This window comes from Oryzias latipes, chromosome 11, assembly GCF_002234675.1.
Source record: "Oryzias latipes chromosome 11, ASM223467v1".
NCBI lineage: Eukaryota > Metazoa > Chordata > Actinopteri > Beloniformes > Adrianichthyidae > Oryzias > Oryzias latipes.
In genome coordinates, this window is record NC_019869.2 from 23,944,272 (window position 1) to 23,970,171 (window position 25,900).

Here is a 25,900-nt window from a genome sequence, read left to right on the forward strand (position 1 = left end):
GACGATAAATAAAAAAAACATCCACCATTGCATGGTTCAAGCAGTCTAAAAGTTCTGGTTTCACTTGAATGTTTTTTTTTTTTGCCATGTTTAAAATATTAAGATGATTGTTAGTAAAGTTCTACAAGGTGTGATATTTTTTAGGTTGCAGGTTGTGTTCACCTCAATGTTATGGAATGAAGATAACAAGAGATAGAAGTTTCTTGGGCGGTTAGATAGTTTTGAAGCATCAATATTTTTTTTATCTTTTTGTTTTTTTTTTTTGCAGTCTCATTCATTCATAATGAGATTTAGAAGTTCACTACCAAACCATGAACACAGCTGCAAAGACAAATGAAATGGTATGTTTAAATGAAATATACTTAGCAAAATCAAGCCATAGGCCTTCTGCATGTTTGATTCTACTAGTCTTCTATAAATGTTTAGAACCTAAATTGTGCTTAAAAAGGAAAATAACTAAAATATTATTTAGTATTTTGTGTCCCTTTGTGCATGTTCGTTTTTCTTTTAAAAAAAAAACCTAATTGCTAATCTGTGTAGCTCCTGCGTCATAGCAAAAGTACGTCATGACGTTGTTAGTCCATTTTACGCAATTTTTGTCTGGATTTAGAATAATTATTGCACTAAGATTCTATAGTGTACTTCAGGTAAGCTATATTTACATTGCTATTCGCTTTCTGTACATATTTATTCTAACTAGCAGTACTTGAACATCATTGGTGTGGCTGCGAGGAAGCTATGATTTACGAGCAGGTCTTGAATGCAACATGATGCTTTTTTTTCTGAGGGCTGATGTCATTTCAAAACTTGCATTCTCAACTTAGCGCGGTCAGTCGCTTCCCATCTTTTCCACGGCGCAGTCCTCCCTCGCGTTTGACGGGGCAGAGTTGGTTTTAATAACGGCTTTTGAACGAGAAGCTTTAGACAAAAACCCTCATATCTGCAGGCGGTAGTAGAAGACTGATATTTTCGGCAGAAGCCAGAGAAACGGAGCCCCACTCATTACGGGCAGAGGCGGCTGAACTTTTTTTTTTTTTTTTGGTGTGTGTGGATTCTCTTTAAACTACAACCACAAGAAAATGAATCGGAGTTTTAATAAATCACAGCCTTTGCGACACATCGACTGTAACGCCGTGGAAGTGAAAAGCAAGGTGAGTGGGAGAGAGAACGGGAACTCACAGGAAAAATGGGATTGGGAGCGAAAATACAAGTTCTTGTTTGTCCTGTAACGGATCTTCGGGAGCTGTACTCGCTGTCGTACATTTTTCTTTATGGACACGGACATCGTTTTTGGTTTTGTTTTGTTTTGTTTTAGTCACAAGTTTTTAGAGTTTTGGTTTTTTAGTATTATGTGATGATTTAAAAAAAACTATCTTGCTGGCAGATTGTCATTGTGTAGCTCCAGAGTGAAAAAAAAAACTTGTTTGACAGTTTTGCAGCAAATCCTGGCTTTAGCCATACGGTAATTTTACATGCTAACCCTACAGTTACGATTTAAACTAGTTTAATCAAGTTGGTTCACTCAAATTAGTGTTAGCAGTCCGCATTGTCCGCAGTGTGTAATAATCCAGGCTGTGTAATAATCCCAGTTATGTAATTGGCTGCAGTCGTTTATGAAAGCTCCACTTTGATATTAGCTTAGCTAGTTTATATATGGGGTTTCCCTATCAAAATAATTGTATTTTTTTTTTTTTAAATGGGGAACTGATGGAAGAAAACTTGTTTTCCTCCCCCTTTGAAAAAAGCAAATAAAAAGTGTGACTTTTTATTTAATTACTACCAAAAAAGTATTACTTTTCTGAATAAATGTTGTTTTTAGTAATTTCTAATGTAGAATTTAACCAGGAGTCGTTATTGATTTTTATTTTTATTTTCAAGGACCGTAGATCTGCTTTGACAGCTAATTGGGATGTCTGAAAAATCCTATTCTATTAAGAGAAGCTTTTACTTTTTCATCTTTGTCCAGACAGTTTTAGTGGGGTGCTGGGGTCACGACCTGACCTGCTGTGAGATGGTTAGCAGATCCTCTGATAGGTGGCGGATAGCAGGCCGCTATTGCAGGATTGACCCTAAAAACAACCTGGGATGACATCTTTTCAAACTGACTTTTGATATCTTGTCTGGGAGTGTACCTGCCCATGATTTGTTTGTGGTTTTAAATGTTTGCATTATTGCTGGGATTACTCACTCACTGCGTCACAAGTTTTGCCCCCCCCCCTTTTTTTTCTTTTTTCGTTCGGACAAAACTCAACCTTCACGATTACTTTTTGTAATTTTTGGTTCAGATTCTCAATTTTTATTTTATGCCATCAAACCAAATTCCGTCCCAGGAACAGCATGCAGGATCATGAAAGGAAATAAGTGGCATGAATCCATTTGCTAAAGCAGCATAAAAATAAACATGTCTGCCACGTGGTTTTGTTATGATTGGCTTTTCTGTTTAAATATCTTTGTCAACAGAAGTAGAATCCCTATAATTATTTTAGAACTAAAAATGCAGGGATAAGAAACATTCTTTAAAATTTAGAGTTTTTGTGGTGTGTTAAATTTGCTATACAAACAAACGTCTTGTTTCTACGACGGAGTTTTAGGGCCACGGGGAGGAAAAAAAATTCTGGCCAACATGACGAGATTAAAGTCGTCATGTCGACTTTAATCTCGTCATGACGAGAAAAAACTCGACACAAAGTTTCGAGAAAAAACTCGTCCTGTCGAGATAAAAGTCGAAATAAAGTTTCGAGATTAAAGTCGCAATGTTGCGCGCGAGCAGTGAAGTTGAGTCTTTCAGGAATATTCTGTGTTATGGCTAATGTTAGTGAGCTAGTGGCTTTGTATTTAAGAGTTTACGACAGAGTTTTATGGCCACCAAAAAAAAGAAATTTTATTAGGAGATAAAAAACTCGTAAATTTACGGGAAAAAAGTCATAGATTAACAAGGAGAAAACCCCGAAGTTGTCTGTTTATCGGAGCCTAGCTTGAAGAGGAAATATGTGGAGCCTTTTGTGAAGCTTTATTTCAGGATTATAGGTTTAAAACAAAGAGATTCTGAGTCTTTTGGCGACTCAAAATCAGATTATTTTCCGTGTAGCAGTCTTTCCGGGGTTCGGTGTCAGTAAAGCGGACTTTCATATGTAAAATAAGGAGCTCAGAGACACGTTTGGGTGTAGAGGACCGCTGCAGCCTTTATTCTCCTTTTCATTCACATAACCTGAAGTTCATCTGTCACATTACGTCATGAACCTGTCATCCGATCACCAATGCGGAAGTAAACAGTGTTACATACGCCCCCTCCTGCAGATGAAGCGACCCGTTTGATCATTAAAAACAAAGATGAATGAAAATAGTCTATTATTAGCATTACAACGTTGAAAAAGGCAAAAAGTGCTTCTCCTCCTCAGACGGAAGCATCACACAAACGTAGAGATCTGGTCTTTGGTGGAGGAAGAAAGGATTCAAGCAAACAGCTGCAGGGACACCCGATGACGGCTTCATCGGGCTGCAGTGATCCTGCAAACCAACCATCAATAAATAAAACTTTAATAACTTGTAAATCAAACAAATGAGCTTCCAGACATTTGGAACGTTATCAATAAACATTCAGCTCACCTGTTCAACAAAGTTTAGTCGGTCTGCTCTGCGGCTGCACGGCGTTCACCTGCTGCTCTGCATGCTGCTCACTTCCACAATAATCTCGTAAATTTATGAGTTTTTTTCGCTCGCGCGCAACATTGCGACTTTAATCTCGAAACTTTATTTCGACTTTAATCTCGACAAGACGAGTTTTTTCTCGAAACTTTGTGTCGAGTTTTTTCTCGTCATGACGAGATTAAAGTCGACATGACGACTTTAATCTCGCCACGTTGGCCAGAATTTTTTTTCCTCACCGTGGCCCTAAAACTCCGTCGTATGTTTCTATAAATATATGTAACATTTTTCTAAGCAGGCTTCAAGCGGATATCTTATTTTTCTATCACAGTCACTGTATTTATCTGATAGACTTCATTGGTGGTGTAAAATAACCCTCAAACAGCTAGAATATGCTTTATTTTAGGGGAACTTCCATAAGTAAGAATCTTAAAGCATGACAATTTATTCTTTTGAATACCACCTCAGTGTGGCCAAACTTTTTTATACTTGCCTAACCAGCTCAGATTAAATAAATTTCAGTCTAATCTGAGCTAATTTGCCGAAAACCTGGGCAACACTTGGCTCTTTTTGTTAGTTTAAGAGAAAGCAAATAAAAGTGGAAGCTCTGTTTTTCTTAATTATACATGAATTCTCTGTGGGAGTAGATTACAGGGACATCCCTCGACCTCACATTTCCTTGCAACCTCCTGCAGCTCTTCTGGGAGGACATTAAGGCGATTCTGAAAAAAAAGAAAAGAGGAGATATAATCTGCTCTATGAGTCCTGACTCTTCCATGATCAAGCCTTTTCCCAGTGGAGGATGGTCAAAATAACTTTAATGAGACCAATGAAGAAGGAATTTTGATTAAAAAGTCATATTTTTTTAATCTTATGGACTAAAGTCCCACGTTGGAGTAAGATCAGTCACTCTTTGAAGGACATTTGTAGTCCAGCTTGGAATGGAATGGATAAATTTTGCTGCAGGTTTCCAATTAAGTCATGGTGGGGTTTGGTTAAATACAGGGTCATACAGTTAGAATGTTAGAAAATACAGTTAGAAAATACAGTTAGAAATGCACAAAACCCATTTGATCACAAAGATTTTGTTAATTTGTCCATTGAAAAATATTTTTTTCCCTGCATTATTTTTCGTTATTTTTTCGTGGGTGGCTTTGTTCTCTTGATGCTCCCTCTCGGTGGTTAACGTTTGCTTTTCCTTAAAGGAAACTCTCAGTGATAAGCTTATCAAGGATAACATTGGAGGTGTCTGGCTGCCTGTTGTGGAGCCTCAGCCAAGACAGGTGCTGGTTTCTCTCACAAGGGCTCTTATCACAAAGTACCCTGGGATGTCAGGGATTGGATGGAAGTCCCACCCCTGACACCACACATTCTGTTAACCTATCTTTATTTAGCCATTATCCTTTTCTGTTGAAGTCCCACTCTAGTCATCATTTGATCTATTAAAAAAGCAGTGAATTTATTTATTTATTTATTTACTGGCCATTTTTACCCAACATTTGAAAAACTTGTGTCCTTTTTCTAGGACATAGTTTCTGCAGATCGGCAGTAGTTAATTAGAAATTCACCTCTGAGTCGTGGGCAGGACTGTTGGCGTGGCGTAAGCCTGCCCCCACTTCCCGTCACTCATCTGTTTACACGTTAGCTTATTAGAGCCTCTCACAACCTCAACGTAACATGAGTGGTGAAAAAAAATAGGGAGCAGTATAAAAGCAACCCAGTCGTTCAGTTTTGAGCCGGATGCTAGATCAGACAAGGATAACAACGACGTTTATGGATCAAGTCGTCTATGAGTGGATGCATCAGAATGGAGCAGAGCAGGGAGCTTGGCGTATTTTCTATGTCACAAAAACAATCTTTTTCAAATGGCGTTTTTTCATCTGTATCTGGTCACGTTTTGAATAAAATACTCAGAAGGACAATTTTAGGTTAAATTTTCTCCATTTTCAGAAAAATGCCACAAGAACTTGTTAAAAACACCAAAAAAAAGAATTTTCATTGGAATGAGTCTTTAAATTTTAAAACCTTTGGAGCAAATCAAGTTTAGTTTTCTCAAAAATCTTTCTGCTGATGTTCTGAACTCGATTCTGTAGGAAGAGGAAAAGGCAGTGTCAGCCCCAGAGATAAGGCTGCTTCTTCCTTCTTTCCTTTTGTTCAGTTTTAAGGCTTCCAACGTGTTTCAGCCTGTCAGAAGTCACTTTGCCCTAATAGGCCGGGAGGACGAGTGATGTCAGCTTTGTAGCGATTTATTCTTGGCATTGAAGCCTGCCACTATTCCGCCCATGTTCAGACTTGCTTATACCCAGCGGCTGAGTTCTGCATGTAAAAACAGATTGTTCACACTTATCGTCAAGTACAGTACGAGAACTTCTGCAATCAGAGGACTGACTAAAGCTACTGATGCTTGAATGGGTTAGCTGGTAGTTTTGAAGCCATTTGCTCGGGTGTCACTGAGGTAATTATAGGCTAATCGTGAAATTAGTTTTTCAAATAGCTAAAAACCTCTTTTAAGCACGGATGAAACCTGTTTGGAAGGGTGTTGTGTCATTTTCCATTGATGTTTTTGTACCTGCTGGGGCGCCAACCGTTCCACCTCCTGCCCCTGTTGAGGGCTTCTGCCCACCTGCCATCTTCCAGCACATCTCTCCTTAAATTTAAGTCATCGTCTAAGTAAAGACTTTGTCCTCCTCCCCATCCTTTTTGTCAATCACTGTTCCATATCTTTCCTCGGCTCTGAGGATTCCTCTTTTCTGTCATGAATCGCAACTCGGCTCTCTTTATGTGAGCTTCCTGTTGTGTGACTTTATGATTACTCTACCAAGCGACAGTTTGAGGCCATACATAACCACTGGGACTCAGACTGGAGTCGGCAGGGCTGCGGTTTTGTACCTAAGCTGTTGATGACCACCATGACCTCTAGTCATTTGTATGTCAGTGACCTCGACAGGAAAGCTCACACACAATTGTTGGAGGCCTGTATCTAATGTTCAAAGAGAGTAGAGCGACTACTGTCTATTGTATTGCAATCAACCAACTTTTCTTTTTTTCTGCAAAACAAGCCGTCCCAGAGCTCCTGGGTTTTTTATATATATATACACATACGTGAACATTTTCACACTTTTCTCTTGCTTAAACTCTCAAGGTTCAAACCTTCATAGAAATATAAGTCCAGTAAAATAGAATGAAAACAAAGCTTTGATCGCGATAGAACATTTATGTAGATCAGGCAAACTCGACGCATTCTGTACAGCAGACATGGCAAGCAAAAGAGGTTGACAAAGTTAACAGCCAATCAGGACGCAGAATACTGTATGCTCTTTAAAACAAAAAAAGAAGCATGCACGGAAATTCATTTTGCAAAACGGCCATACTGCAAAAGGTGAGCCACAATATAGGGAGGGAACACTATATATAAACTGAAAGATTTATAGGGTTTTAAAAGAATCCATAGAACTATTTTATGCCTTGAAGTAACTTTAAATGTATTCTTAATCCTGCAGTTGATTTTTAGTCCTTTTTCTTTTATCAGGTACTGGTTGAGTGGAAGGAGAATCATCAACTATATAACTCCTGTGAACATGTAATACTGCTTCCTTGTTTCAAAACGGTCATACTGGTCCTGCTGGTGCTTGTAACGAAACACTTCCTTTTTCACCCTGAGGATGACATTCCCTGGTATTGTGTTGTGGATTTATTAGAAAATGCTTAAGCTTTGCTCAACGTAGTTTTGCAAACTGTAAGATTTGGTCTTTTGATGGAAACTTGCCGGTTCTATAATATTTGAGTTCCACATGCTCAATGAACATGTACCCTCTCACCCCGATTCTCACTCTCGTGCTTGTAATGTATCCTCTTTGATGTCCTCCATCCTTATCCTGCCTTTTTTTCCCTTTCTCTGTTTAGTATGGAGCAGAGTTTCGCCGGTTCTCAGTGGACCGGGTCAAACCTGGAAGGTTCGAGGAGTTCTACAAGCTCCTTTTGCACATTCACCGCATTGCTAATATGGAGATGATGATTGGCTATGCCGATGTCCATGGGGACCTGCTGCCGATAAACAACGACGACAACTTTTGCAAAGCGGTGTCGACTGCTCATCCACTCCTCAGGATATTCATACAGAGACAAGGTACACTTTCTTAACTATCACCTTGTTTAATCCGGTTTTAAGGCAATCGACATTCATTAGGCCTATCTTTACAACTGTCTCAAAATCCTCTGCAATTACCGTGCCCGCAGCTTCTTTGTAGCTGCATCATCTGCAGCAATCTTTGTGATTAAACCACCTTTCCCCACAGAGTATTTCTTCATCTGGTAATTCCTGCCTTGAGGCTTTTTGTTGTCTTCTGGCAAGACTTTATTCGTGTGTCTACTTACATGTTTCCTGCACTCTTATTCGCTGGATCACTCCCAGTCTGAGTTGTTGTCTGTCTACCCAGCTAAACCCTGTGCCTCGGTCAAAGGAAGGGCTTGCAGGCAGATAAACACACACACAAATGTACACACAGACATCGGTGCCTTGGCAGCCCCATAGAAATCAGGTCATTGAGCAAAGCCTGAATCCTGGCATACCAGACATTACTGGGAGACAAAAGATCTGCATGAAAAGGAGACTCCTGACTGAGTGCTCTGCCTTTGGGAGCTTCTGTGCGTCTACATGCGAGCATGTATTTGTTTAAATATGTAGACGGAGTCCGTTCTCTGTCTCTTTTACCGATCCCTGCTATGGAGCGAGTCTTGACTGCTCGCCAACGATCCAGCAAGCACACAAATGAATCCTTCAACATTCAGATTCATTCTTGGTGGTGGGATGAACATGTACACTCCAGGGTTTTGTTTTAATTACCGTCCAGGGGTTTGAGAACAAAAGACATCCTGAGTGAATTGAACAAGTTTGTAGTAGATTTCCATCATGAAATTAGGAAATTATACAGAAGGGGCCCAATTGAGACCCATTTACTCTTTAGACCCCAAATGGTCAAAGCTGAACTTACTTATTAAAATTTGAGTAGTAATTTACTACCACTACAAATAAAATCCTTTTTCTATTATGAATTAGGAGTTTAAAGGTAAACATGCTTACACTGGACCCATAATCTTTGACATCACTTCAAAAATGAAGCCCAACATGGGTTATTGACTGGAGTTTACCCCGAGCACCTCAACAATTTCCCCAAAACTCTAATTGGATGGGAAAAAGTAACGTTTTTAGCAAAAGTAACTGATCCAATGCATTCATGTGCTGGTCCCAAGCCAGGTGAATATAGAGGGTTGTGTAAAAAACGGCATCTGACATAAAACCAAAGCCAAATCAGATATGCAAATTGTGATTTGCTGTGGGGACCTCTATGACCTCGTTTCCACTGAGCAGGACGGTACGGTATTTTGAGCATTTCTGTTCTAAAATGGACCAATTAAGCCAGATCAAACCATACCACTTTTTGGCCCCCGGTAGTTGTAGGTCCATAGAAAAATGGAACGTTGCTACTGTTGAACCAAGAAAGCGCTTTTGTTGCCCGCAATCTTCTCTCAAACAACATTAAATGCTTTGTATATACAAAATGGCAAAAGCCAAGCAGAAAAAATGTGCCGCTGGATGACTGTTGTTGTTGTTAGCTCCACCTGCGCCGGAACGGTCCAGCTTTGAGTGAAAACGCTTTCCTGAATGGCTCGGACCATTCTAAACTGGACCATACCATACTGCTCAGTGGAAACAAGGCTTTGAAGGAGCTACCAAAAGTCAAAGAAGAAAGTCAAGTTTGGACTTTGTTGGGGTCCCTTCATGAGACCACTGAACTATTGAAAGCCCCTCCCCCCATCAATGCAGAAATAATTTCAAATCAATCTAAATTTAGATAAGATTTGTTCTAATTGCTGTTCAGTTTTGTAAGAACATTAGTTTTTTCTTTTTTTTTTTTAAACCATTGAATTACTTGACGGTTCGGGTCAGTATCATTCAAATTAAGATTTATATTATTTAAAGACTTTTGACTTGTATCACTTTATCAATTCTTACTTGACATTGTGTTTTAAATAGCTGACTAATGTGTTCTTTTCAACATCAGAGCTATTTCACTAACGCATGAGCAAATGTTTCCTGCTAATGCGACTTTCTGGAAATGGCTGGTCCGGGACCAGAGTCACAAATTTCGTTTTATCCCTCTGGTGAAATGTCAATAAAGATATCCTCGAATCCCTTGAATTCTATTTAGTGTTTTTCTGGTTTAACCTTTACACTGCTGTGTAGTTTTGAGGAATAGGATGTTGATGTATTGTTAGTCTGCAGATTATTTTGTTAGTTGTTCAACAGAGAGATGAGTGAAGCCCGGAGGACCTCGTGACATGCCCTTCACCCCTGCAGCTCACAACATAAGCAAATGTGTGCGTTTGTGATGAAGACTGTAACAGACGGTGCCAGTGCGGGTCGTCAGTGGGGACTTCTTTGTCCCATCGTCACCCCAGTAGGAGAAGAAAGGCTTTCGTCACAAATGAGAAAACAGTGACTGCACATGTCACTAAGACTTCAAAATAAAACTACTGCTATCAGCTTAGTAGAATGCTTTTCCCCTTGAAATTGAGAGATTGTAAAATTAGTGATTACTAAAAATCAAAAAATGGCTCCCAAAAAGTTAAGCATTTAATGGGGATGAGGGTAAAATTAGTAAATAATTCCCATGCACATCTAAAAAAGGCTGCTTACTTCTATTCCCAGATTATGGTCACTTATAAAAGGAATAAATATTCAGTCCATTTTTTGTGCTCTATTGTAGTTATTCTTTCATTTTAAATCGCTTTTTCACAAAAAGTGGACTATTTGATATGTGGTGCGATGTGTGGAAATGGCTGAGCCGGCACCTCGACTGCAGTGGCAAAGGAAAGCGATATACATGCTGATCGTCACGATGGCTTAAATAAAGCATCAGTTCAGAAAGTTCACCTCTTACCGCTTGTTTTAGTCCAGATGATGAAGCTAAAGTTTCTTTCAAAGAAGCCAGCGCAGTGATAGGTTATGTGACCGGAACTTCTTTTTTAGTTGTGCACTATCACTGTGGTTGATTTAATCCACACCCGCAACGGCGTAAAGCTGTTTTTCTCCGCACCAGAATCATCTGATTTGCATTGATTGCATCAGTACCTCGCTATTGTAAAGAGCTTCATATCATTACAAGGCTGCTTTTCTCCAGTTGAGAATACTTGTAAATGGTTGAAGAGTTATGGTAGTCCTAAGAATCTCAACATTGGAGCTAAAACTCTGGTCTTTGAATTTTAATGAGCTGAGAAGCAAACCCATTCTCTACTGTAACGCCAGAATACCATTTAGCTTCCTGTGTGTGTGTGTGTGTGTACGCATCCTTTTCAGCTTATGCCCCCATTAACAATGGCTACTTCAACATGTGCTCATCTCTTTTATCTACCTGACACTCCCTTCCAGGCTTAGATTTCCTTTGTAGGTAAAATCTCTTAAGCACGTGCCATCCCTTTGTGGAGATACAATGATAAGTTTCTCCCCGGTGGGTACACTTTTTTTTTTTTTTTTGCTTTTGTTGGCTGACGGCCGTCACCCAGAAAATACATGTTTGTACTTCATAGCTTAAATTTAAGAATACATAGTAACCTCTCAGTAAAGATAATTACATTGCACTTGTTTCCACTTAGAATAACGACATGTTTCCTGGTAACAATGGGATTGTTACCTTTGTGTATTTGTTTTGAATTGGATTAAATGGATCTTAGACATGGAAGTTACTTCAATCTAAAGTTAAATTCAGGTGTTTACTTCTGGATAAAATCTGTGTTTTGGTTTTATACTTTCTTGCAGAGTCTGGTGTAATATTTTCATCTCAGGAAACCTGCAAGAATGTGCTTTTTTCATATTCTCCTTGAAACGGATGCAAATAGTGTGCAAAGCCTACAATGTAACTTTTAGGGGAGAAAATAGCTGCTCACAGGAATGCTGAGTTGCTTTTCTCACTTGCTTCTTTTTCTGGCATCTAAAAAGAACACATTTGATTGCAGGGAAACTTTAGATTATATCCCAGTAGGGCTAAAAGAAAGTTGTTGTTTTTTGTGGTACATTTTGACACGATTAGCTGGTGTGATACATTAATGGCTGTTATTGTTTTATCTCTTATCATCTTCTATCTTGACAAAGTTGAGCCAACCTTCAACTCCAAGCTTCATTTTCCTGAAGAAAATGCTTCTGTTTTTGCAGCCTGTGCCAATAAACGGCACACAGACTAAACTCCGAGCAAAGAAAAAAAGAGTCCGCTGTTCTGCAAAGGGCTAAAAGTTTAAATAAATACAGCACTCAAACACTGTCAAGGTCGGATCTGGGTGGTTGTATGTCTACACGTTGAGTATCAGGGTTTGTAGTTCCAGCAGCCCGACTTCTATCCACACCTGGAAAAGCCTGGATCAGAAACGAACTTCAGCATAGCCAAAGAAGGACATGGTTTAAAAATAAAATAAAAAAAAGAGCACTAAAGCTACATTGCGCAGATGTTGCCACATGAAGTTATTTCTTCTTTGCGAACAGAAAACCAAGCAATGGCCGTATCATTTTAACTCAGCGTTAAAGTCCCACTCCGATCATCTTTTGATCTATTTTTAAGGCATTCCCAGTGGCCTTTATTATTATGATGATGACATTTTTAGCCAAATTTAAAAGACCGGTTTTGTTTTCTTAGACAGAGTTTCTGCAGAGCGGCAGGAGTTCATTAGAAATTTGCCTCTGAGTTGTGGATGTTGGCGTGGATCAACCCTACCCCGTCCCCTCTTCCCCTTTACGTTGCTTAGAGTGCGTAGCGGGGAGCTTGTGGCCCGTCCGGCATATTTTCTATGTCACAAATAAGCTCTTTTTTTCAAACATTTTTTCTTTGGCTCCTGATTCAAAATGATTTGAACAAAGAAATACTCAATTTTAAACTTAATGTTTTTAATAAATTTCCTGCATCACCAGGAAAATGCCACAAAAACATATTAAGCCTTTGTTGCAATTGCCCTCACAGGTAGATCAGGCTTTCTGAAGGCAAAAAAATGGGCAAACACAGGTGGTCGCATGCAATTTCAAGATCGTAGACCACAGGGTGAACCTGTACGGCAAAAATGTTATGTATATGTTTTCTATGGCATGCTGGAGGCGCCAGATCGCAGCAAGCTCTTAAATAATACCAAAAACAATCCAACAACTACCCAAAAACCTGCAGCACCTGTACAGGAGCATTAAGGTGACTAAGGCATTAACGCCAATTTTCATCAATGGGTTTTTTAACTGTTAAAAAAAAGTGTGACTGATGAGCCTGTTGGGATGGATTGAATGGAATTTTCACTGATTGTTTCAGCAATCATTTTGAAGTCAGAACGCCAATGCGGAAGTAAAAAGTGTTACATACGCCCCCTCCTCCAGATGAAATGTACCGTTTCAACATAAAACAATTAAGAGGAATGGAAATGGTCTGTTATATTAGCACTAGTACGTTGAAAATGCCAAAAAGTGCTCCTCTTCAGACGGAAGCGTCACACAAACGTAGAGATCTTGTCTTTGGTGGAGGAAGAAAGGAGGGAAGTGGACATCTGCAGGCTTACGGGGAACTTCATCAACGGCTGCAGAGATCCTGCAAGCCACCCAACAATAAATAAAACCTTAATAAATCATAAATCAAACAAATGAGCTTCCAATCATTTGGAACGTTATCAATAAACATTCAGCTTACCTGTTCAATTCAGCTTAGTCGGTCTGCTCTGCTGCTTGCTGCGCGGCGTTCACCTGCTGCTGCACTGTAGTTTATGCTCACTTCGACTTTAATCTTGTAAACGTACGAGATTTTGTTGCGTAAATTTCCGACTTAAAATCTCGTAATTTTGCTTTTTTTATTTTTTTATTTTTTGGTGGCCCTAAAACTCTGTCGTAATACAAACCTTTTAAAAGAAATTAAAAAAAAAGTCTGCTGGCCAATCTTGATTGTTAGTTTTGATATTCCTTAGGTGCCGTTGCTTTAATTGACAGACTGAGAAAAGCTTTAGCTCATTTCATTGGGATGATTGGTAAAAACTGATAAAAACAGCCCAAAAATGAGTCTAGAAAGTTCTGCTGCTGTGGGTTTTCCGGCAGGTGGATTTTATTACGAGTCTGTGCGTGTGTGTGTGCGCTCTTTCGGTGGCTAACAGGAGGGTTCCTGTGAGCACATCTGGTTGCTGGTGTTATCAACAGCTCCCGAGAACATGCGTGTTCAAGCATGTGTTCGCTTCAGTCCTCGTGCCCTTTTGAATAGTTGTGCTGATGTGTCAGCATTCCTGTTTGTAGGCATGGTAACTGTGTGGTAAAGATGCTTTAAGACAAATGGGAAATTCTGTCGTATATTTGTGTCTGTATAGGCACTGGTGAGCTGTTTAAGCCACCTTTTGCTTCAATCTGTGCACGGACTGATCCTTTCATGGCTGGTTTTGTGTTTCAAGCAACCTTGGGCATTTCATTGAAAAACTGCTGCTTCACAAAGGTCACAGCAGTTCCCATTCATGCAGATGACATTCTCTTCTTCCTCTTACTCTTTTACTGTCTTTGTTTATATGTATATATGCCTTCTGACTCAATGGATCCAAATTCTTTGCAAATGAAACTCAAGTATAAAAAAATCCCGAAGCAAACATTGGTTCTGACGGGTTGATAGTAGGGTCGACAAAATATTTGGTAGAAGGAAGCTGTTTTTGTGATTTTTACTGCTTTGGTGCAAAAAAAAAAAAACTACAAGCACATTTTCACACAGGCTTTTTTTCAGCTTTGGCAACACATTTAGAAGGAGACAGCATGGGAAATTGCAATTTCTTTTATTTCCGACAAGTGGGCTATTTAAAAAAAAAAAAAAAAAAGACCAGCCGGTGTCGGAATTGAGTGGAAATATGCCCCCGTGGAATGTTTTGTAAGCCATTAAACCTTTTTAAGTAGTGTGTGTGGGCTCCTCAGTAAAACCTGTGTGTGGCCGTGTCTTCAGACAATGCCTGCTGTTGTTCAAGTGTGATGGAGATGTCTGGTTGCTGCCAGAGGACAGAACGGCATCAGCCATGTCTAACTGGGAGCTATGGCCCTGGCTGCTGCTCCACTAAAAAGCCAGCTTGAGTCATGGTGCAAATCATGTCAGCTGGCACGAAAAGCAACCCATCCCATTGAGACAACCCGCGATGAGTCACGTTTGTGGGGTTGTAGCATAATTGGGTTCTTGATTTACCTGAAAGGTTTGATGTCATGTCTACGATTCCGTACAGGGATGGAGGGAGCTCATTTTTTTCTTTTTTTTAATTAAACTTCTGTTGTGTTTGCCAAAACTATATTAGTGTTTGTGTTCTCCTAAGTCGCGGCTTTCATTATGGTTTATGACCCTACTTTGAACCGCGACCCCACCCACCCCCGCTCTCCCGCGGGGAAGTTTCCAGACACTGTGGGACAAGTGTCTGCATTGGAGCCCCTGCAGCTACACTTTTAGATCCTTTTCTTCAAACACACTGACTTTTTAATATCTTGTAATCAGAAGAACCGGATAGTTGTTGTTTTGTCCTATTGAAAGTCTCAAGTGATTTGCCTTTTATGATAGTAACACAACTTACTGTTTTGAGTTTGGTTTCAGAAATTGCATATTTTTATGGTGTTGATAGTTGGAGATCTCAACAATTCTTTGGCTGACTATAGATTAGCCCAAATCTGGACTTCAAATAATAATCTGATGAAAAAAGCAGGTCTTTCGTGGACAAACAAACTGTTTCCTCATCTGCCTGAGCCTTCAAAGAGACAACAAACAAGTTTCTTTCTTGGCTTTGTTTACTCTCCTTGGAACTGGAATGAGATCCTGTTGTGTGTTTGTCTTAGAATTTTAAGCTCTCTGTGGGTTTCCTTTCTTCCTTTCTTGAGTTTGATTGTATGTTGCCACAAAGCAACTGACAAATCAGCAAAATTTGGATTTTCTGTGGACATTCATTTGTTCATACAGAGAGTTGTTTATGTATCCAGTCTATTTTTTTTTTTTTTTTTTTTACCATCACCATCTACTCAAGGACTCGATCCAATACACCTTGAAAACCTGGGAATTTTCTGAAGAATGAAAGCCTTCCCATGAATCCTTCTGCCTTTCAGCCTCCTGATAATCTAGAAATATCTATTCTTTTTTTATTGTAGCTTTTACTTTATCACTAAATAGTTGAATGTAATATCTAATAGGCATAACTTTTAGTATTCCCATAGGCAACAAAATGTCAGAACCAAGAGAATTTAGTAGTGATGCTCCTCAGGGCTCTGACTCTGGTCCTCTCTTTATATAAATTATGTGTGATACTTCCTGGAATTTTATTTTATTTTTCTGGCTAATTTAGTCATATCTCTTTTGTATTCAGATTATATTCATATTTACTGCTATTTTGTAGAGTCACACATCGATAAATAAGACTGACTAACTGTTAAGCAGAAATAAATGCTTTTCTAATTACTGTATACAGCTAAACCCTATGAAAACTGAGACTTTAAAGGCAAAATTCCTCAGATAAAACACCTCGAGTCTCTCAGCTCCACCTTCAGTCATGAGGCAGAAACCTTGGGCTGGTGTTTGACAACTCATTGTCTTTAAAAGGCCATTCAAGGCTGATGTGTAGGTGTTCCCCTAGGACAGACCCATACACACTTGCATTCACACCTAGGGATTATTTAGACTAACCAATGAAGCATGTTTTTGGATGGTGGGAGGAAGCCAGAGTCTCCTGAGAAAACCCACGCATGCAGGGGAGAACAAGCAAACTCCACACAGAAAGATTCCCCATTGGTGATTCTGTTTGAGGTCTTCCGAATCCTTCTTGCTGTGAGGCAAGAGCGCTAACTGCTGCGTCAACGTGCAGCCAACCCAGTGACATAGTGATTATTGAAACATTTATTCCTGAGCTTGCCTTTGAGATGTCCAAACCTCCCGTCAGTACCAAAATCCCCCTATAAACCACATGGACCTCTTTCTTTCAGATTGTGGTACCAGATTTGTATTTGTGCGCCTGACTTGAGTTTTTAAAAAAACAGTTCAGGACTCAATCATTGAGTGTTTCTGTTATTGCATACGAATTTGTGTTGAAGCACAGTACAAATCATTCCACGAGGGTTCTGACTACGGTACCCATACTGCTACAACAACCCATCAGGCGGTGTGTGATTCTGAACAGCAAAGAAAATTACTGCATTGTACGTACTAATGTAATTCTTCTTCTAAAAGCCAGAGAAAGCCTGTACTTACTGTATTTACCCTTTAATACCACAGTTATTGTCGTTGACAAGAAATAACACGCCGTGTCTGCAATTAACGTAATTTGGCATGTTCCGAAATAGAAAAAAGCAGCTTCAACTTCGGACTCTGTTGGAATTATGTAAATTGCGTAAACAGTTGATGAGTTACGGTAGTTCAAAGAGCATCAACACTGTCGCTACAACTCAGATGTTAAAGGGTTAAAGAAAGCTCCCAGTAAAACTAAGGAGTGCAAATATAGACCGCGACTATTCTAAGGTGACGGCACAAGAACTTTCCCAGGCTAATTTTAGTTTGAGTTGTGGGCAAAATGGAGAAAGACGTGAAGTTGGGATTTTTTGTGGATTTTTTGAGGGATGGACAACTTGGTTAGAGACTTTTCCATGTTTTTTTTGTGTATTACCCTTATCCCAATGGACACGGCCAGGCATGCTGAGTGTGTGGCAGGATAAACAAAACTCGTTTGATTTTTTAAAAAAAAGTAAGTGTTATGAACTCAAGTGCAAACTTGAACAAGTGTTTATCTTTTCAGGAATCTGAGGATTTTTAATCAAATTGAACAATCTAAATTCATCGGTTTGTTGGTGTTGTTGCTGATCTGATAAATCTGAGCAGACAGGCCGTTTCAGAACATTTGTTTTGTCTTGACGGCGATGTTTGTAGCCTTTAGCGTTTTTCTTTTCTTGTATTTAAACATTACAACCTCTTCTTACAGAGAAGCACTGCTGCAGGCTTACAAGTTAAATCTGACGCACAGCATGCAGCCCTTTTACATCCACATCACTTCATGAAGCTTTTTACTTTTGGTTATTTTGAGCGTCCGTAATTACAAAGGAGGGACAGACTCTGCTTTCTCGATGGTTCAGCCACAGGGAACTCATGCACTCTCTGCTGGCATGCCTCTCCTCACTGTGGCTGTGTCAACATCCTAACAGGTTTACTTACTGACATTTCAGACCAAGAAATGTAAAACACCTGCCATTTATACCTATGTAATACCGCTGTACATAGACAAATGGTTAGTTTTGATACAGCTAGTGTTTTTTCAAGGGTCTGAAATGTGAACCATTCTTGAGAAACACGAACAATAGTCTGATCTTTTGGCATTTAATCATCTCCATGGTATCCAAAGGGGATACCATCACTCTGGATTTAAAATCTATCAAACTGTGGTACATCATGAAACCGCATCGCGTGGAAAGTGAATTGTTGCATCCCTACTGCACACAAGCATGTTTATGTTGACAGTATCGAAGAATTGGGTTAAATTTAAGAAGCGTTTTGTATTTAGTGTTTTATTATTAAACTAGGCTTTAGCATGAGCAAACTGAAAAGTAAAAGAATAAAATAAAAGAAATGTGAACACATGCAGCCATTGCAAAATGCAGTAAGTGTTCCAACAATAAGCAACTAAAAATAACTGAATACATTTCAAATGTGAACGACAACTTTGTAATGGAAATCCTAGCAGACACTTCAAAGGACGTTAACTGATTGGTTGATATCATCCCAACTAACATTTGTGCTTTGACTGATCCATGTGTAAAAGTATGCTGGAGATCAGGGATCAGCAGGGGATGAGGGAGGGGGAAAGAAAATTTTGATTGATGATTGTAGTTTTTAGGTGTTTCTTTCCTCCAGCATTATTCCTCTGTTGTACAGCATTCTTGACCTTTTAAGCACTTTACCATGCAGCACAGTGAGAGAAAAAAGCACTGCTGTTTTTAAAATTACTTTTTTAAGCAAATGTTAATATTTTGTATGCATCTGTCATCATAATTCTTTGAAAGTAATTGGCAAAACAGTCTGCATTGACAGATCAGTCCCACTATCCAAAAACCGTTAATGAAAACCATAAAAGATCCTTTGAAGTCATGCATTTCTAAGATAAAAATTGATTTAAAAGTACACACACCGTGTATATATTTGACTTTTCTAAGCATAGTTTGTTAGTATCGATTTATGAGACATCTGCAAATTGCTGGAACGTAACAACCAGCAGAGAGTTCAGTGGACGGCCTGATGTAGGTCATGTGGGTAAAACAATAAGACAGGCTGTCAAGCCCTCCAGCCCTCTGAAAGCTGTTCAGCCATGAAAGGCCCTGGAGCTCTCTGATTGGCTAAGATTGACTGCAAAGTGAAGGCAATGAGCCAAACGTTAGCCAGTGCAAGATGCTTTCAGAACAAGATTTGCAAGTTAGCAACCCCCTTTTTTGGTTTGTCAACTCTACATAGAGTATAGCAGTCATGTTGAAGAGAATAAATACCACTTTGGGCTATTCCAAAGCCATCCCCTCTTGAACTAATCATCCAGTCTAAAATAAACGCTTAAAGTCTCCTCATCACCTTGACTGAACACTGGCACCAGCCTTCTACCAGAGGCAAGGTGGGGTTCAGTGTCTTGCCCTAGGACATTACATGGGTGGGAATTGAGCCTTTTTTCTTCTTATCAGGGGTCGGTCGCCCTACCACTGCACCACGGCTGTCCCATATACCCCAGATTTTAAAGTCAATCAGACAGTTATTCTGAATTAAATTGATGTATTTAGATGAATATGTAAGATCACAACAGCGTGTTGAGTTGGTAGTTGTCATGTCAATGGTGGCGCAGCACACGGTTTACCAACAACAGAAACGTTCCATGTGCATTCTGTTTAAGGTTCTTTTTGAGTGAATGACCTCGGGCCAGTCGAGGAAAGGATAGGGCGCTTTAGTAGCCACATTTACGGTTAGGAGTCTGACGCTTAAGTTTAGGAGGTAGAAAAACTCCATATCTGCTAACGGGGTGTGGCCCTCAGTTGAGTGGGAATGCACATGTGCACTGATGTATGTATCAGAAGGTGTTCGATTGGCAAGATGTGCTCCATAAAAGTGGAGATCGATCTTTCATGCCTTTCCTTTTCTGGTGACCTAACTCAAAACAGCAGTTAAGCGAAAGTCCGCTAGCTTGATGCTAACGAATGCTAACATGCTAACATTGCTGACTTACTGAACAGCTTTATATGTATACTCACAGGTAGGGCTGCATGATATGAGGAAAACTTGCGATATGCGATATTAGTGATCAATATTGCGATAACGATATATTTGCGGTAAATAAACAAATAGAAAAATAAACAAAAACATCATTCCCATTTCATTGCAACAGTTTAAAATTTATACTCCAAATGACCCTCATCGACATGGGGGACAAACCTCAGGGTGGCTAACCCTGGTCCTCAAGAGCCTCAACCCTGTCTGTTTTCCAATTCTCCCTAGACTGCTCGATAATGATAACCAAAATCAGGTGTGTTCAGTCAATCAGGATGTGAAATCACTTGAGTCAGCCAATCAACAGCAAGCTGGTTAAGGAGAGCTGGAAAACAGGCAGGGTTGAGGCTCTTCAGGACCAGGGTTAACATAATAGGACTCCATCTGATTGGTCAACAATGGGAAGGCGTCCATCTGATTGGTCAAAGCATAAAGGGATTTATTTGATGTGTTAAATGCTTCAAGCTGCTAGAAGATTGTTTTAACACATTTTGGGTTTGCGATTTATTGCGATATTCGCCGTCTTTTGCGATATGCATATTGCAGAGCTGGATATTGCGATAACGATAAATTTGCGGTATATTGTGCAAGCCTACTCACAGGCATGAATTTTCCAAACTCTTTTAAGGAAACATTTTTAAAAAGTAACCATTTGTGGTCTAAAACGCCGTTTCAAATCTTCTGGAATAAAGTATAATGCTATTGCACCGGCTCTACCTAGGACCCAAACTGGAACACCCTCCAGGAGAAGCAGAACATTAATTTGTAATATAAGCAAGTTTAGAGCCTTTACAGTGTTAATGATGTACTTTTGTTTTTTGGAGCTTTTCCTTTTGTACAATTTGACAGTATGTGAACCATATCAGATTAATATGAACATCTTCAAAACATAATAGATTATTTTATTTCTATACAAATATGTCTAAATGTGTAAACCGTGCAAATTTAAAATTTAATTTAATCGGGTGGATCGAATGAATCAAAAATTGATCCAGGCTCTGGTGAATCTAATCAAATCGACTCTGGAAAGTATTTGAGATATCTAGCTCTTGTCCCGCAATCTACCCACACTTGGTTTGCGATTAACCTATTTATTGCAATTGACATATTGGGCCCCTAAGCAAGTGCATTGATCAATATCTTGCATACAGTGTGTTTTTGCCTGGTCACCATAACTTCTTATTTACATTTTTATAAGGCTTTATAACTGAAGCTTTCCTTATGTTTTTGATCCACTTCTGGATTGCTAGAAGTTGCAGAAAGATCCACCATGGAAAACATCCCTCATTCCCATTCACCCTCCTTCTCCCCCAAACATGTGTACTGCAAGTTGGAGGTTGAATAAGGCCAACTCAGCAGTTCAGGATAGGAAAGGAAGGAAAAGAATGGAGGAGGGGAAGAACGAGGAATGAGCTGTGACTCTTGTCCTGATACGAGGCTCCTTTAAAACAATGGACACTGACAGCTCATGTGGAAGTACTCCCACAGGCAATCCTAACCACGCGTGTGTGCTAAAGACACACAGAGTGCAAGCTTGACCGCGAAGGGAGTCAGTGGAGCATCGCAGGAGCAGGAAGATCCAAGGATATGTGTCACCACACACAGGAAGAGGTGTTCGACTTCGTGGTTGTGCAAGACGGGGGAGTTGATGTTTCAGGTGTGAGGGAATATGGGCATGTTCGAGCTTGCAAAGGATTTCAAATCCTGCCAATTCCGAGTCAACATGGGCCAACACCCGGAGGCTAGAGAGAAGCTGTTTTATTGACCCTGGTTTTGTGCTCACCTGCACAAATTTTAAACCCGGATAAAAACTCCTGCTCGACACTTTCCCATCTGTGCTCCGTTTGGGAATGAGCAGTTCTCATATTGGTGTGTCATGGTAACACCTTTGGGCAGGTCTTGAAGGCTTACAGAATTTTGATCACATGCTATGATAGTCACGCTCTACGAAACACTCAAATGTTTCTAGCTTGCTGTAACCTGTTCTTGTAGCTTGCGTAAGCTTTCCTCTTCCTTGATTTTGGTGCAACAGGAATGTCTGATCTAGCCTTTCTTATCTAGAAACGGTACATTAAAGATGAATACGATTTTTTTCCAACGAAAATTGTGTTTTTGTAGAATTTTTTTTTCTTATCATAATAAAGAGAATTTAGATAAAAATTGCATTTCTGTATATTACTTTAAATCCTGATTTGGGAGCAGATGAAAAAAATGTTCTTTGAAAAAACTACAAGCACTTGGTCGCAAACTTTCTGCACTGCTCCATTCTGATGCATCTACTACAGACAAATAGATCCATGTACGTCTTGGTTTTCCTTGTCCGAACTAGCATTTGGCTCTAAACTGTACGTCTGGATATCTTTGATATTGCTCGCCATTTTTGTTGCACCAGTAATGTTAGGTTGGGCTTGTGAGGGGCTGTAGGCTAGTGTAAACAAAGGGTTGATGGGAAATGAAGGTAGGCTTACACACGGCCAACAGTCCCCCCCACAACTTGATAAACTCCTGCCGCTCTGCAGAAACTATGTCCTAAAAAACAACACAGGTTTTTCAATTTTGACTAAAAACCAAACACTTTTAAAATAGTTCAATAGATGGTTTACATTTGCTAATGAAGTCATATTTTATCATAACACTGGAATAATGTGGGTCTAATTTAATGATTTATTTTTTAGTTCTTGGTGGAAACATCACAGTGGATTTTTTTTGAAGCCACACCCTCTGTCTCTGCATTTTTTGCTACAACTTCTATTAGACAAAAGTAGGGCTGCACGATATGAGGAAAACTTGCGATATGCGATATTAGAGATTAATATTGCGATAACGATATAATTTGCGGTATATAAAAAAATTGAAAAATGCCAAAAACATCATTCCCATTTCATTGCAACAGTTTAAAATTATACTCCAAATGACCTTCATCGACATAGGTGACAAACATCTAACATAATAGGCCTCCATCTGATTGGTAAACAATGGGAAGGCGTCCATCTGATTGGTCAAAGCATAAAGGGATTTATTTGATTCGTTAAAAGCGTCAAGCTGCCGTAAGATTGTTTTAACACATTTTGGGTTTACGATTTATTGCGATATTCGCAGTCTTTTGCGATATGCCTATTGCAGAGCTGGATATTGCGATAACGATAAATTTGCGGTATATTGTGCAGGCCTAGACAAAAGTGAAATACCCTACAAAAACTAATACCATTTGTTTACTTCCTGTACTGTCATTTGTTACCTTTTGGGTTACAAAATGTTTGTGGGGGTGTATGAGAAGACACCAGAAGACGCCATAATCCTTCTAGTCTGCTTGTTGTCTGTAACTTGCAGCTGATAAGATTAGAATGTGATTTCAGCTGCAGTCTGTGTTAGGAGGCAAATGACGCTGAAGGTTACTGACTGGAAGGTTTTCAACCGTCAAACCCGGTTTTAAATAGAAATGAAACTAAGAAGTAACTATTGACACACCTGACTTAATTTCAGTTCATTGTAATCAAGTAGAAAATGTCTGTAAAATCTCTTTTTTACTTTTCATGACAGCTAACTGAGTGTCACCTTGCCCTGCAGTAATCTTTAGGAAACTACCAGTGGTGTAAACAAGCAGATTTAGTGTTAACCTAATTTGGAGACTAATGGTGAAGTTGACCTCAAAGAATTGAAAGCAAAATTTAAAACACGGAAAGAATCTACTAAAGATCCTCATGTATAACAGATCGTTTTTTGGATAGCTATAGTATAGGGTCCATTTTAGGCACAAGTTGCTTCTATTAGTTACTTTTTTTTTATTATTCTCTTTTTGGCCACTTTATATGCATTATTAAAAACTATTTTAGGTTTATCAAATAATTGAAAAGAAACATAATTCTTACAGCTTTTCATATCATTGTGAGGCGGCACTTGGATGTGTCGACTGAGAGGATTTTATAGTTATGGGAAAATTTTCCACAGTTTAAGTTGTGTTTTTTTCATAGTCTGGCCAGTGATGCAACTTATGAGCTACTGGTAAAATATAGTAATTTGAAATTCTGTTCATTTTGGATAGTTGTTTTTAGAAACTGTTGTTTTCTTTAACACCGAGTCAAACAATTTCATAGAAAAGCTAATGGCAAACATTTTGTAACACAAGCATTAAATATATAATTTGTGCACGTTTAATGTTTAAAAAATGGTTTGATTAACAGGCATAGAACCAAGTGATAATTCTAACGGAAACAGCTGTTTTCAAATATTTGTGGTAAACGACTAAATTAATTTCATACTTTTAGTACCTTATAGAAAAATGAAAGTTAAGATTAAATATTACTACGGGTGTATATAGACTGAACACATTTGGTCCGCTTAAAGTGAACAAGAGTTCGTTTTCCTAGAAAACCGGAATTTTCCGTCTGAAAACATCCAACCAGCCCCTGGTCCGGGACTAGGAACCACTCTTGAAGCCATCTTTCAAGGTGGTCTCGGTTCGTTTCCAGTCGGACTGAGCTTTGGTTCGCTCTGAGATTCTTCAGTCTGAATACAATCTGCCCTCGTAACAACCGGACCAAAACAGCCACCGTAGCTGTTGGTCACGTGATCTAAAAACAGTCGGAATGTAGCAACCGATGAGCCACAGACAAATGTAAAGCAACGATTGTCATTTTATCAAATAGGAATAAAGGGTCCGACTCCTTATTTGTTAGAACATTTATTTTAACACAGCTAAAAACAACTTCTTACATTCTTTTCTGTCTCATTCTGTCACATGCTGATGTGACGTCACCCTAAATGCTATTTTGCAGTTTACTTGACAAAACCACAACGATGAGACATGGCAACTCATTGAAATGTGATCGCATGAATGCAGGTTCATGAAAAAACGTGACACACATCGCTTCTCTCACTGTTCCCCAGACAATCTGCATGTCATAAACACTGTCAGCGTACCTTCATACCCGACGTCCCCTCATCATTGCAGTTGCTAGCATCCTCTGCGTTAGAGCGCACACGGCACGTCTCCTTGCTAGTAACCGTTTTGAAGCATACCTCTGCCGCACCAAAGCATTAAGTAAAAAGTTTTGTTCCTGACGTTCAAAACTGGTAATTTGAAATATAAAGTTTTAATAAGTTAACAGTCCCGTTAAGAATTGTAAAGCGCAGCTTGTCAGTCAGTCTGGGGTTTTTTTATCCGCCGTTGTTGTTCCTGGCCAATGACAGAAGAGATCTTTAGTCATGTGGTTTTGTTTACAAGCTTTGGTCCATAACAGAAAGGTCCACTTGATGCCAGTCGGAATACTGACCAAACACAAGGTTTGGGACTCCATCCGAAACAAATTAAGCAGAACAACAAATGTTTCCAGTCTGAATACACCCTGAGTAACCAACAACTATGGAAGCGATTCTAGCATAATTAAAAATAAAAGTCAATACCAGAAATGCTTTTTCATTTTCACATCCACCCTGCGAAGTGTTGCATAATTCAATTCGACTTAGCGTTTCCAGAGGGGAGGCGGGGCGATGACATCAATGCTTTCTCCGTGTGTCTGGCTGCTAAGAGACCCATGCTAGGAGCAGTGCAGCCAGGCTTGTAGCTTTGTGTTAGCGGCAGAGGAGAGGGCTTTGTGATGGTTGTGCTCTCCTGATGATTGTACACAGCTTCTCGGGACTTCGTAGCAGCATTTCCGCCTTCCGCGGTCCTCCTTCGGATGCACCGCGGTTCGTCGAAACTTCCCCCCCGGAATAGCTTTGTCTTCGGACCAGCAGCCACCTTCACATAGCGGAGCGCGAAGCCACGCGATCCGAAGCTCCAGATCGCCGAAGGCGGAAGTGCTGCTACGATCTGAGAAACCATCATATGAATTTGTGTTTCCAGTGGTGTCCAGAACAAAATAAGGGATGATGTAATTCCCACATATTTACATCCAAGATGCTCATTGCGGCATTGCCTGCATGGAGTTTCAAGTACCTTCACGGCTAATGTTTTTAGCACA

At 39.6% G+C, this 25,900-nt stretch overlaps 1 protein-coding gene across 2 annotated transcripts in view; it reads left to right on the forward strand.

The window, feature by feature from the left end:
- The first annotated feature begins 783 nt into the window (after nt 1-783).
- LOC101169467 (partitioning defective 6 homolog gamma) overlaps nt 784-25,900 on the forward strand; it is a 42,960-nt gene continuing 17,843 nt past the window's right edge. Inside the window, exons 1-2 of one of the 2 annotated variants that reach the window (XM_011481296.3) lie at nt 784-1,151; nt 7,549-7,771. In XM_011481296.3, the coding sequence (XP_011479598.1) occupies nt 1,080-1,151; nt 7,549-7,771 (295 nt within the window). In that variant the 5' untranslated portion in view covers nt 784-1,079. The remainder of the gene's footprint in view (nt 1,152-7,548; nt 7,772-25,900) is intronic. The other variant, XM_004074241.4, reaches the window with a different exon arrangement.